This window comes from Anabas testudineus, chromosome 8 (assembly GCF_900324465.2).
Source record: "Anabas testudineus chromosome 8, fAnaTes1.2, whole genome shotgun sequence".
Classification (NCBI taxonomy): Eukaryota; Metazoa; Chordata; class Actinopteri; order Anabantiformes; family Anabantidae; genus Anabas; species Anabas testudineus.
In genome coordinates, this window is record NC_046617.1 from 3688273 (window position 1) to 3701806 (window position 13534).

Consider the following 13534-nt stretch of genomic DNA (forward strand, 5'->3'; position numbering starts at 1 on the left):
AACCATTCACACCAGACATCCCAAGAATATTGCTACACTGAAACAGTTTTGTGAAGAGGAGTGGACCATAATTACTACAGATTGTTGTGCAGGTCTGATCTGCAACTACAGGAAACGTTTGGTTGAGGTTATTGCTGCCAAAGACGGGTCAACCAGTTATTAAGTCCAAAGGTTCACATACTTTTTCCACCCTGCACTGTGAATGATTACATGTTATGTTCAATAAAAACATGAAAACATATATTGTTTGTGTACTATTATTTTCAGCAGACTGTGTTTTTGTGTTGTTGTGAGTTAGATGAAGATCAGAGCACATTTTATGACAAATTAATGCAGAAAACCATGAAATTCCAAAAGGTTCACAAAGTTTTTCTTCCCACTGTATGTAACATTTTAGCTCACTTGCTGATTATAGAAATAGCATGGCTGATGTAGCCATGCTATTTTCAGAGCTTATAACCCTTCTCTATTTATCAAAGGAAATGTACAACAAATTGCAAGACAATGCGAAAGTTTAAGTGGGAACGCAAAAGGTAATGTGAGCCAATGTAAAACTATTCCAAAACAGTTTAAAATATATATATTTTTTCACTTTTTAAAATCCACTAGATATTTAAAATGGATATTTTAAAAAGGATGGATAGAGGTTTTTTTTATTGTTTGCTGTGCAGTACTGTGTATCTGGATTTAATTATTATTATTATTATTATTATTTTTATTATTAACATATGAACCACTGTTTCAGTTCACACTGGCCACAGATGCCTTCCACCTGGGCTATACTGAGGATGGTCACTGCAAGGGCGAGATTGACCGCTCACTACCTCACCCTCAGCGGCTCACCTGGGACATCCCCACAGAGGTATGTACACATGCAGCTCTGCATTCACTCACTGGTGTGCATTTGGGTCCGGACAAATAGTTATGACAATTCTGTACACTATGCGGAACTTGGTCTGAATGTTTTCATTCACTTACTTGTACCTTCCTGTTCAAGGAGGCACAGGTCCCACAACCATGCATGCAACATTTTCCATGTTGTTCCATGTTGTCTTTGAGCCACTTGAGGAACACTGGAATTAATTTTGGCAGTCGTCCCAGAGTATAGTAGTCTTCTTCACACATTATTTTCATCAGTTATAATATAATGTTGTGGCCATGCCAGATGTGGGGAAAACAGGAACTGCATGTGCATCACTATTATAATTGCACAGCTCTATGTCAATATCGTGTGCACTTCAGTTAAATTACTTTGTTTCAGTTTGGCCCAAATGAGCCGGGCCTAATCTTCTTCCTCCAGTGTGGCTTAAACTTGTCTCTGACATCCTGATGCAGAGAAAGCCAAACGTGTATTCCCTATCAGCCTTCATGATCAAAGAGAGGAAACTGCCACAATTGTTTTGGTAGCTGTCTGGGGAATGAGCTGCTCCTACAAAATATAATACATACAAGTCACATGCTTCCAAACTCTTCCACTTCCACTTCACTTTCCAGAACCCTACCCGTGACACATTTTGGCTTTGTTGTACAGCAGAACACTCAATTAATTATCCCTATCAGTTCTTAGAGAAGAATAATATCTCTGAATCCACTGAAAATGAAAATGCTCCAAACAGTGATGTAATTATAAAGCTGTTTCCTTGTTCATTGTGCGAAACACAAAGCATTTTTTCATCTTAAAAGGAATTAAACATTTTACAACTAGAAACCGAAAGTAGTTTGTGACATTAGTATTTATGTTAATTTTTTCTTTCCATTCTATTCATAATTGTGTAAAACACAAAGCATTTTATTTTTCATTTCAAAAAGGAAACAAAAATCTTACAACTGGAAACCAAAAGTATTTTGTTACATTAGTATTTGTACTAGTATGTTTTCTTTTTTTCTGTTCTATTCTTGTGATTGTGAAATCTCAAGAACTTCAGATCTGGCACAAATGTCCACTGGGCTCAAAGGTAAATTGGTGACATTGCCACCTGTTTCTCCTAAAAACGTCAAATATCAAGGTTATTGTGACCTCAATATGTAAATGCCTTGATGTAATTCTTTCCAATGTGACAGTATGTAACAATCTTGTATTTTGGTATTTCTTTTATACTGACAAAACAAAAATATAGCTTTTTTTTTTTTTTGTGTAGTGTGGGGCTACTATCAAAACATCAGTGCACTACTTGCAGAGTAGTCCCACCCAGATAAGAGAGTAAGATAACAATTGTAGGAGGTCTGCTTGTACATAGTGCAATGAGAGCATTTGGTAGGATAAACATTAATCAAGGAGGCAACTAGGTAAACAAACACCACCCTGCTGTGATGTGGGCAGTGAGGTGGTTTCTAATACCAAAATTCCAGTGGTTCACTGTGGGGTATCATGTGGGCTATTCAAACATCAGAATGGGGGCTCTATTGAAAGGGAAAGGAAAAGCCAGGGATTTCCCGTTTTTCGTTTTCTGAGATGACATTTGGTTTCATGTAAACCCCCTGCTAACAGAAGAGGAAACACTGAAACTATGAGCAATGCTTTAAAAGCACGAGCAATTCTGCTGTATGTGCTCTGCTTCTTTTTTACACCTCTATTGCAGTGAGTGCTAAGAAATGTCTTAAGGATGACCGGATTAGACTTTGGTGGCCACATAGACGGCGGTGACCTTACCACTACTCTATTCAGCTGCTTAGACATCTATTGGGCACTTGTTGATGGTTTTAGTTTTAATCGGATCGTGTACAGACTTGATTTAATAACATAGCAGCATTGCTTTGTATTGAGTTCTGAAAGCCTTTGTTATGCACATGCACTCTTGTAAAAAGCTGATTTGAAATCTAATTTTGCATCTATATGGCAGAGTAATCAGAGTTCTCTGGGAAAAATCCACCTGAGGAAATCAGGTGCTCTAATCTCCTACCATGATTATGGTAACAAGGTTACCTGATTGACAGGTGGGAAGTCGGCTTACTCCAGAAGGCCGACGGTAACCTGGTTACTTGAGTGCAATTTGGGCACAGATGTCCACTTGGACTCAGTGATGAGCTTATTTGCTTTTGCTGTGCAAAGGTCAAAGGCCAGGATCACTGCGATCTCATGTCTGAAGTATGTTCATTCTCGCCAATGTCGTTTCACAGAAATGCCTGTAGGGGATCTCTTCCAATCTGGCACTAACATCCATTGAACTCAATGATGAAAGGAATAGATTTTAGTGGTCAAACCTCAAGGTTCTTATTCTCATCACTGTTTTATCTCTGAAATGCCTGGAAGGAAGTTTATTTCATCTGACAACCAATTAGATTCTTTCTTCTTTTCACAACAAAGGCATATAATTGCAATAAGATCAATTTTGTAATCATCGTAGTCTGGATAGCACTTTACTTATGCTTGAAAAATACTTTCTAAATAACATTAGACATTAAAAGCCTAGACATAGACTACGGTTCAGAGAAGTCAGTCATTCACCTGTAAAGTGATGTTTCCTTCTCAGGTCATGTCGTCTTTTATTTTGTTGTGGGTAACCAAATTATGCAGTATAGTTGTAACAAAGTTACAAAGCAAGTTTTTTTGCTTTAATTTAAGGCCTTTAGGTCATGACAAATCATGTTGGTTGTACTAAACTAATTAGACTGGTCAGACTTTACTCAGTGTCACAGTGGGAACTACTTACTGTCAAAGTATGCTTTAAATGTTTTTCTTAAGTAGAGCCAGACAAATATATACTGTTGGTGAAAAGTGTCTCTCCTCTCTCAGGTGCAGGCTCAGGTGAGCAGCTCTCTGGCTCTTGCCCAAGCGCTGGCAGATGATGTGGACTGCCACGTGTTCCCTTTCAGGGAGTTTGGAAAGGGACGGATCAAGAAGCTTCGCATCAGCCCAGATGCATTCATACAGATTGGACTACAGTTGGCTTACTACAGGGTAATACCTTAAGAGACACACACACACACACACACACACACACACACACACACACACACACACACACACACACACACAGACTAAATATGCACGTTTCACGCCTGTCTCCAGCCTGGCTGCTCTGTGCCAAATGTGCCCTTCTCTGCTTTTTTTTGATGACGTCAGAGTAACAAACAAACAGGTGTGCGTGTCTGAAAGAGTCTAATGCTTTTTTTTACTACAGGATCGTGGTGGTTTCTCTCTCACCTACGAGGCGTCAATGACTCGTCTGTTCAGAGAGGGCCGGACAGAGACCGTGCGTTCCTGCTCCAATGAAAGCTGTGCCTTTGTCAAAGCTCTAGAAGGTGGAGAGGTGAAGTTCGTCATCATTACTCCTGATTATAATAAAATACACTCTACAATATACTTTTTAATTCTGACTTTATTTTGAGCTCTTTGTCTTTTGAAGGTAAAGTTTGTTGGTGGTTTGTCGCTTTATTTTAGAGAGTCAGTGAAACTCTGATTTGCTTTGGCAGGCAGAGGACCACTGCAGGCGTCTCTTCCGACTGGCTTCAGAGAGACACCAGAACCTTTATCGAATGGCGATGACTGGAGCTGGAATCGACAGACACTTGTTCTGCCTGTATGTGGTCTCTAAGTACCTAGGGGTTGATTCACCGTTCCTTAAAGAGGTAAGTGTTTAATTTTAGTTCTATACAGTAGTTGTTACATAGCTCTTATCTGGTTTTCTCAGCTACTCCAAACTTGTGTATTTAGGTCACAGCATATTGTTCTCATTGTTGAACTGGGGTTTTTTTGTTTGTTTTGGTTTTTTTTTTTTTTTTTTTACTTTGTGCCAGTTACCCCTCCTTTACACATGAATGTATCTCCAGTGGTGCTGGTGTGATATCCATCAGAATACTGATTCCAGCAGGATATCCTGGCTTGTTTTTGCTGCCTCTTTTATGATTTGGTGCTTTGATGCTGACGGTGAATTGCTGCACACCAACATTTTAAACGTTTGGATATTTTGTAACCACTAAACTTCCATCAGCACAACATACAATGATTTACTAAGTACATATTCGAGAAGTTAAAGGTTAATTTATAAATCTCTGACATTTATCTCCTTTGGTTTCAGTTGTAGGATCCTTTGACCCATGAGTAATGATTAAGTACCCAGACAAAAAGATTAAGTACCCTTAGTCATATCCTTAGTGGCTTGGTTTGGATTAAGTCCAACCCAAACAGTGGTAGGCACACAGGCTGCGCTGCCATATTCTACTCTCTACTTAAGAATACATAAATAAGTATTAACAATAGTAATAAGTAGTAATAATCCATTAGGCTTATAAAATGATTAACTTAAAATAGCAGCCACACCAGGAGTTACTGATGCAGAGGACTCACAGTAGCTATTAATAGATCATTTTTAAAGAACCATTTACATTTTTGCATGGTTAAATTTGTGAATTGCATAAAAATGTGTTTTTCTTCGCAAAAAAAAAAAGACATTTGTAAGTGATCTCAACCCTGTCAGTCTGTTTGTATAGAACATTAGCAGAACTGTAAAAACCTCATTTTCCTCTATTTACATTATATTAATTTAAAATGTCTCCTTTTGCACCTACTTGACTTCACAATCAATAAAGCCATAAACTTCCATCATGTTTGAGTAGGGACCACCCACTCCCTAGCTTTTAACACCAAATTGATCAGAAATATAATGTAGATGTTAATGTTGTATATCACTGGCAAACTTAGGAATGCCTGGTAGCCCAGTTGTTTACCAATCATGGGATCGCTGGTTCGATTCCCAGCTCCTCCTTTCACGTGTCAGTGTCCTTGGGCAAGATACTGAACCCCAAGTTGTCCCCGGGGAGTCAGGTGAGCTGCATGGCAGCTCTGCCATCGGTGTGTGTGTGTGTGTGTGTGTGTGTGTGTGTGTGTGTGTGTGTGTGTGTGTGTGTGTGTGTGTGTGTGTGCGCGTGTGCGCGCTTGTGTGGAAAAGGTTGAATGAGAAGCAGTGTAAAAGTGCTTTGAATAACAGTAAGGTAGAAAAGCACTATATACTGTACGAGTAGACCATGTCATTGGTCCATTATTGAAGCCCAATAATAGTGTAGGCACCCTCTCTTCAAATGGGACGTTGTACTGGTCTCCTGTCCCGTCTCTTTCTGCTTTAACAATTTCTCTTTTTAATCCTCTGTCCTTCCTCTGATGAAGGGACCCCTCTCAAATAAAGCTAACCATTACATAGAAAGTAAAATATATAAAATAATAAATGCAAAGAAGTGGTTAAGAAACCTGCTCTTAGACTATTGGATAGAACTTTACGTGGTTTTCTGCATTAATTTGTCATAAAAGGTAATCGGATCTTCATCTAAGTCAACAAATATAATGTTCAGTCAGGGGGTATGTTTGAGTGTTCTGAGCTGAGATGTGACCTATAAAACAAGGGTAAACAGGATAGGATAAATCAGAAAAACAGAAGGTATGTCCAAATTGAATAAAGTCACCACTGTTTCCACAGCATTTATTTCTTTTTCTTATGCCAACATCTGCTCATTATTAAAACCTGCTTCTGTATTGTTACTGTCCTCAGTGTGTTATTCATTTAGACTTGAATACTCCTAATTATAATGACAAACATGTTTAGTTGTTATTAGCATTTCATTTCTACACTATTAATTTGCATGTTCACATTCTCCCCGTTTCAATAACGATGTTATTTATAATAGTAAATTACAGATGTTAAACAGCTGCATTTTGATTTTAGTGAATAAGGAAAGTTGAGAAACTCTCTGGTCACAAAAAACTAAAGGTTATGATCCAGATGATGGATCTTGAAACAAAAAAAAAACCTGCTTCTAATTTACTGGTATACCTGCATTTCAGTATTAAACTGTGCTGACGATGCAGTTTCAGATCTGTGTGATCAGCTGCAGCCAATCGACCATTAAAGGGGTGTGTTGGTTCAGTAAAAGAATTGGGAAGGGAATTAAGGGAATTGGGATGTATGCCTACATTCCTGCAATGTGCTTAAATCTTGCAGAATAGCTAACACACTTCCTGCTGTTATCAAGATTAACAGTATCGTATTACACGTTAATTCTTTGTTTACTGGATGAGATAATATTATACCTTCCATCCCTAGGCCATGCACTGCACTTGGACCATTAGAGTTATGGATTTTACATTAGCTGTTACATTTATTGCTTCTGCCACACAGTAAATTCGACCACATTTGTTCTGTCCTTAAATATATTCATCAGTTTACTTTAAATATGTCCTGTTGTTTTTTGTTTTCATGTCAATTTATACTTGTACTCTAATAAAAGAGAGAGGGGAAAATATTGTACTTTTAACTGCACTACAGTAATGTGAGAGCTTTGGTTGCTAGTTGGAACTTAAAAATATGATGGTTTATAAATGAATACAATTTACAATAAATGCAAGTACAGCTACTACTGTAGATAAATATGTCTAAGGGAAATAGATTTTTGTGTATAAATACATGTAGAAGTACCAAATATATAATGGGTCCAGTTCTAAATTATGAGGATTTGCAACTTGTAACAATTTGAGTCAGGTTTAGACTGTGGTTTGGATAAAACCAAACATACAAACAAGTTAAAAAAATATCTTTGAATTAATCCTCACTAAAATGCATCCTATTATAGTCTGTTACCTTAACTACAAGCGGTAGTTACTTTTTCTTTTAATACTAAGGTATATTTTCTTGTTTAAACAAGTACATACTTTTACTTAAGTATGGTTTGCAGTTCAGGATTTGCACTTGTAAAACACTACATACCTACCTTAGCTACCTTGGCTAAGTAGTCTATGTTTGAAAAAAGAAAGTTAGGTTGTCCAGTGCCACAATAGTTCATTTTGTCTTTGTATTTTTTCTGTTCACATTTGTTTCATTTCTTCTGAGCTGGCTCTTTACAGGCACCACATTCACACTCACACACACACACACACACACACACACACACACACACACACACACACACACACACTCTCTCACACACACACACACACACACACACACACACACACACACACTCACACACACACACACACTCACACTCTCACACACACACACACACACACACACACACACACACACACACACACACACCGATGCAGCTCTGCCATCAGTGTAGTGTGTGTGCGAGCGGGTGAATGAGAGGCAGTGCATTGAGTACCAGTAAGGTAGAAAAGCACTGTATAAGTGCAGACCATTTACCTTTGGCAGGTTAGTCGGTCTTGGTGCTAATGCACAACTAATCCTCTTCCTCAACTTTCTATACACTTAAATCATTATTTAAAAAAAAAATGATGGAAAAAATCCAATCCTGCACTTGCACTTCATGTTTTTCTTCTTGACTTAGATATTTTGTTTGCCTTTATAAGACGTGTAAGTCGCTTTGAGTAAATGTAAATGCTTTAAAAGCAGCTTTAAAAATTTTAGCTCTTCTTGCAATCATCCCACCTCCTTTGATGTGTCAGTGTACCTGCTATAGAGGGGTAAGGGTGTGGCTCAAAATACGACATGACTGGGCCAACATGAAATCACTGGGACAAAAAAAAAAGAAAAAGAATAAATGCTTAAGGAGCCAATTGCGGAATTTCTAAGTTTGGCAGATGGCTAGTTCATGCGTGCCATGTACTTAAGACTTAAAAGACTGTTAATACCTAGAAACCAGGAGATCCAGTTACCAAGCCACAGCACAAAAGGGCAGTGATGTAATCAGTCTTTCTGTGAACAATAATTGAGTGTAAATGTACCCGCAACACCAACAGTGCATAAGAAGAAAAACTGACAGTTGTTGATTTATTCTCACAATGGCAAGAACATGACAAGTGCAGATGTGTCTGTGGTGATTTATTACCTGCTATATTGTAAAAACTGTGAGAAAGACACACGTGAATGTATTTTACATTTAGTCATTTGGCATTTATCCAAAGTGACTTACAAGGTAAGTGTAAGACGGTCTTGCCTAAAGACTCCTGAGGTTTTTTTTCTTTTCCTCCTTCACACGTTCCAGGTTTTGTCTGAGCCTTGGCGTCTCTCCACCAGTCAGACCCCAGTTCAGCAGATGGAGCTATTTGACCTGAAGAACAACCCCGACTTTATATCTCTGGGTGGAGGGTTTGGACCTGTGAGTGACACACACTATGTTACTTCAAATGTAGCTGGCAAGCGTTTGTTTGTTTTAAGTCAGAAGCTGAAATTAATGCTGTAAATAGTTGTAAGCTGATGTGTGAAGCTTTAGTAACCATTTCATTTGCTCTCTGTGATAATGCCAGGTTGCTGATGATGGGTATGGGGTTTCATACATCATTGTGGGTGAGGATATGATCAACTTCCATGTGTCATCCAAATACTCCTGCAGTGAGACTGTAAGTAAAAGCACACAGAAATATTCAAGTGCGAATGTAATTTGAAATAGTACTGTAGTTGTTTGACAGCAATGGGGGGGAGGGATCACAGTGGTACTAGTAATGCCCATTAACCTCAAACAGATTGGAGGAACCATAAGTCTGTCAGAATTTAAAGTTCTCAGCACTATAATCTGTTACTCTAGTTGTAAATCATTGTTGGCTCAGAGATTCTATTACCTGCAGAAAAGTAAGACTACCAACTCATGGCAAGCAATAGGCCAACAGAGACAGACTGGGCTAACTGTATCTGTCAAAGTTTGGTTTGGGACCAGATCTCTGCTGATAACCATGCTTTAGACAAAATAGTTTAGACTGCATTAAAAATAAATGGTTACTGCTTCCCATCCCTCTTTTGGGAATAGAAAATCTTCTCACACAGCAACATGTCTCTGAGGAAATGCTCTGTGGGGGAGGAGGTTCTAACAACTTTAGTTTTATATCTGATGCACTTCCCCTGAAGCTGTTTGACTATTGAACTATCATCTGAACACACACGAACCTACTACAGATTTCTTTTAGTATGCACTGTGTGAGTGCTGTTGATTTGCTGTATTGTCCTCGCACGACTTAACATTATGTTCACATTAAGATCCCAGTCGTCGTAGCATATTTCCATTTTGCACTCATGCATGTCAGCCAGTTTGAAGTTTCAAGTAAAAACGTGTGTGACAGTGGAATGTTGGGAATTGTGTTGTTGCTCATGGGTGAATGAGAAGCTTTGAATACCAGGTAGGTAGAGAAGCAATATATAAGTGCAGACCATATATCATTTGCTAAATCCCACTGCACGTTGTGTAACCCATGTTGTATAACATATTGTGGGAGCATTTAACTTAATTATTCACTCCAAAATATCCATTGCAATTGTGACACAGCAACAGTTCTGATATTAAGTTAACTTTTCACTGGACTGGTTGGTAATAATGCAGACTGGCTGTCCTGTCTGGCTTTTCAGGAATATGTTCCCCCTCAGTCCTCTTCCATTCATTTAGACACCACAGAGCACATGACAGGACGGGACAAACTTCCCAGTGCTTCGCTGGCTGTTTTCAGTTCCCTTTTCACGTACTCGTTTATATTTTTAAAAAAGAGTAGTCTTTCTTCACTAGAAATCACTAAAGAACATTTAGAAATCAGTATTCGATTAAGTAACTCTGATTTGTAATCACTGCCTTCATGCGTTTTGGCTGCTCTCCACCTGTTTTCCACATTAAATGAAACGGTACACCACTCCTGGATTCCTCTGATCACTTAATCATCACCTCATGAAGGATGATTAGATGTGCTGGTGTCGAATTATAACACCCACTGGTATGTGGCAAGGGGCCCAATTCAGTCAGCAGGAAACACAATACACCCAAGAAGCAAGGAGCTCTTTGTTAGTTAATAATCTGATGAACTTTGCTGATCAGCAAAAAAAAAAAACATCTACATCTCCACATCTAACCTTCACATTGTTTGATTAAGAAAATGAGAAGCTTCCGCCCAGATATGTTAGGTTCTGACATGCAGATACTTGATGTGAGCTCTGCATGTATAGTCATCATCTAACAGGTGATGGAAATGTGTTACTCTTACCACATGTGGTTTAACTCTGGTCTCTGTGTGTAAATTAGGATGCAGAACAAGTCGGATTGTGGTCGTATGATTTTCTCACTACTGTGACATAGTGGTAGAAACCAAATGGCTGAGTGAGCTAATAAATCATTTACTTCAACACGTAAAACAAACCCGAACGACCAGATAAGTTTCCTCCTCTTAAAATGACCTGGACATCCCACACTGACACAAAGCGTGTTTGTTCATTGCTCTTCCGCTACACCTCTGCTCCTGTTTTCTGTTGTCTCTACTCTAACTGTATGATATTAATAACCTTGTACCTTTTCACACTTTTTTCTTGTGTGATTTTCTTCATTTTAGGATTCTCACAGATTTGGAGCTCAAATAAGTAAAGCCCTCCATGACATCATGGCTCTCGTCTCCGCTGACTCCAAAACCCCCTCGTCTTCCAGAGGCACAGCCCAGCCCCAGCCCCAGCCCCAGCCCCAGGCCAAGAAGCTTCTCTGAATACGGTTTAAAGCACCCCATTGTGTGGACGAATATTAGCCTGAAGACAGACATCTGTATAGAAACCATCTAAAGCCCATTATCTAGGAACGAAGTGATAATGTTGACAGCTAATATAACAGATAGATAACAACTCCTTATGTAACTTAGGACATAAAGCCAGTCATTAATGATGAAAGTGAATTTTAGGAGTGAACTCAATTGAAGCTTCCAGCCCACTTCAACAGGGCGGATGCCAGATCCTAACCTCTGACCCTGCCGGCATTTGAAAGCAACACTCTGTGTCTAGGGGCCCAATTCAGTCAACATAAAACACAATATACCGAAGAAGCAAGGAACTCTGTTAGTTAATGATCTGATGAACTTTTTTTATCTGCTGCTCAGCTAAAAAAAACAAACAAAAAAAAACAAAAAACAAAAAGAAATATGTACTTGCATCACAGAGCTGCCACACCTAACCTTTACATTCTTTGAATAAGAACATGAGAGGCTGTCTCCCACATGTATTATGTTCTAACATGCAGATAACTGATCTGAGCTCTGTCCATGATAGATTCAGTAGACAAATAAAAGAATGCAAAATGTTTGTGATTCCCGGTTTCTTCAGAGGATATCAACCCCGTAGTGGGTGTATTTTAAGGAGGCGGGAACAAAGGTCTTTGTTCAGGATTTGCTGTAAGAAGGAAGTCTTTAAGAGAAATGAAAGAATCTGTCAGAACAGGAAAAAAGAATTCAGTCTCTAAATCTCATTTAAAGTGAAGGAAGGAAATGTGTGAAACTTCACGTCTCCTGTTTCAATATGCTGCAAACTGTGATCGAACATGTGTTACAGGCTGCTGCATGTAAGAAGACTTGCTGCAGTTTGTGTAGGAGCTGTCATTTAATCCCACTTCCTACCATGTTGTTAATTTCATGCTTTCACCTATCCTGGAAACCTTAAAGCCAGTCAAATGGATTCTATCCCTCACACTTCGTTACTTTGCTTTGCTGTTGTATAGTCATCATCTAACAGGTGATGGAAATGTGTTACTCTTACCACATGTGGTTTAACTCTGGTCTCTGTGTGTAAATTAGGATGCAGAACAAGTCGGATTGTGGTCGTATGATTTTCTCACTACTGTGACATAGTGGTAGAAACCAAATGGCTGAGTGAGCTAATAAATCATTTACTTCAACACGTAAAACAAATACGAACGGCCAGATAAGACTTATTTAAGTTTCCTCCTCATAAAATGACCTGGACACAAAGCGTGTCCTCTTTATTCATTGTTCTTCCGCTACACCTCTGCTCCTGTTATCGATCTTCTGTCTAACTGTATTGTAATAATAACCATGTACCACATTAGATTCTCTTTTTGTCTCAGGTTCAACACCCAAACCAACTAACCAATGAAACTTTTAAAGGCCAGAGCGGCCACACGTTTCTACATCTGCAGTAATGTACACTAACAACTTCTCTACCTCTCTCCAGTCATTAAAAACATGTTCTTTTCTACCTTTGTTTTCCTTTTATCAGTGTTTAATTATTTTCAATTAATCCTAAAAATATTGATAGGTGATCCTACTTGTCCTATTTATCATAATAACACATAAATAAACTTTAAAATCATCTTAAATTACCCATGTCCTCTCCTGCCTTCAGTATTTATAGAAAACCATTGGTGTCTTCATTAAGGGCTTCTTAATGTGCTGCTATATTTAAAATTATCCTGTTGCTGATTAGAACTTCAGTTTAGCTACTTTATCAAATGTGATGGAATAAGCGGCACTAAAAAAAAAAAAACAGTAAAGCTAACATTTAGTAGCAACTTTACAATTTAAGGGCTAAAGGCAACTTTAACATTTCCATCTTTTGACTTTACAAAATTGTGGGATACAGTTTATTATTTCTGTGGAACATGGTATAATACTTAATAATAATGTTATGCTAAATCATTTTGATGACAATACATAGGTATTGTAGTAGTAACTTTTATTTGTATTTTTTTACTTGTTAAACTGTGGATTTTGTAAAGACAGTCTTTTACAAATGGTGATGGCTTGTGATGTACAATAAAAGATTTGGTGATATTACATTGCATCTGCAATCTGCGTATTATGTATGCAGTCAAATGGTTTTATGAAGTCATTTGAGTA

The 13534-nt window shown here is 38.3% G+C and overlaps 1 protein-coding gene across 1 annotated transcript in view; it reads left to right on the plus strand.

Moving 5' to 3' along the window:
• cpt1cb (carnitine palmitoyltransferase 1Cb) overlaps nucleotides 1-13471 on the plus strand; it is a 30688-nt gene extending 17217 nt beyond the window's left edge. Inside the window, exons 13-19 of the mRNA XM_026347040.1 lie at nucleotides 746-862; nucleotides 3734-3898; nucleotides 4122-4250; nucleotides 4414-4569; nucleotides 8935-9048; nucleotides 9197-9289; nucleotides 11252-13471. Coding sequence (XP_026202825.1) covers nucleotides 746-862; nucleotides 3734-3898; nucleotides 4122-4250; nucleotides 4414-4569; nucleotides 8935-9048; nucleotides 9197-9289; nucleotides 11252-11398 — 921 coding nt within the window. The 3' untranslated portion in view covers nucleotides 11399-13471. The remainder of the gene's footprint in view (nucleotides 1-745; nucleotides 863-3733; nucleotides 3899-4121; nucleotides 4251-4413; nucleotides 4570-8934; nucleotides 9049-9196; nucleotides 9290-11251) is intronic.
• The last annotated feature ends 63 nt before the right edge of the window (nucleotides 13472-13534 follow it).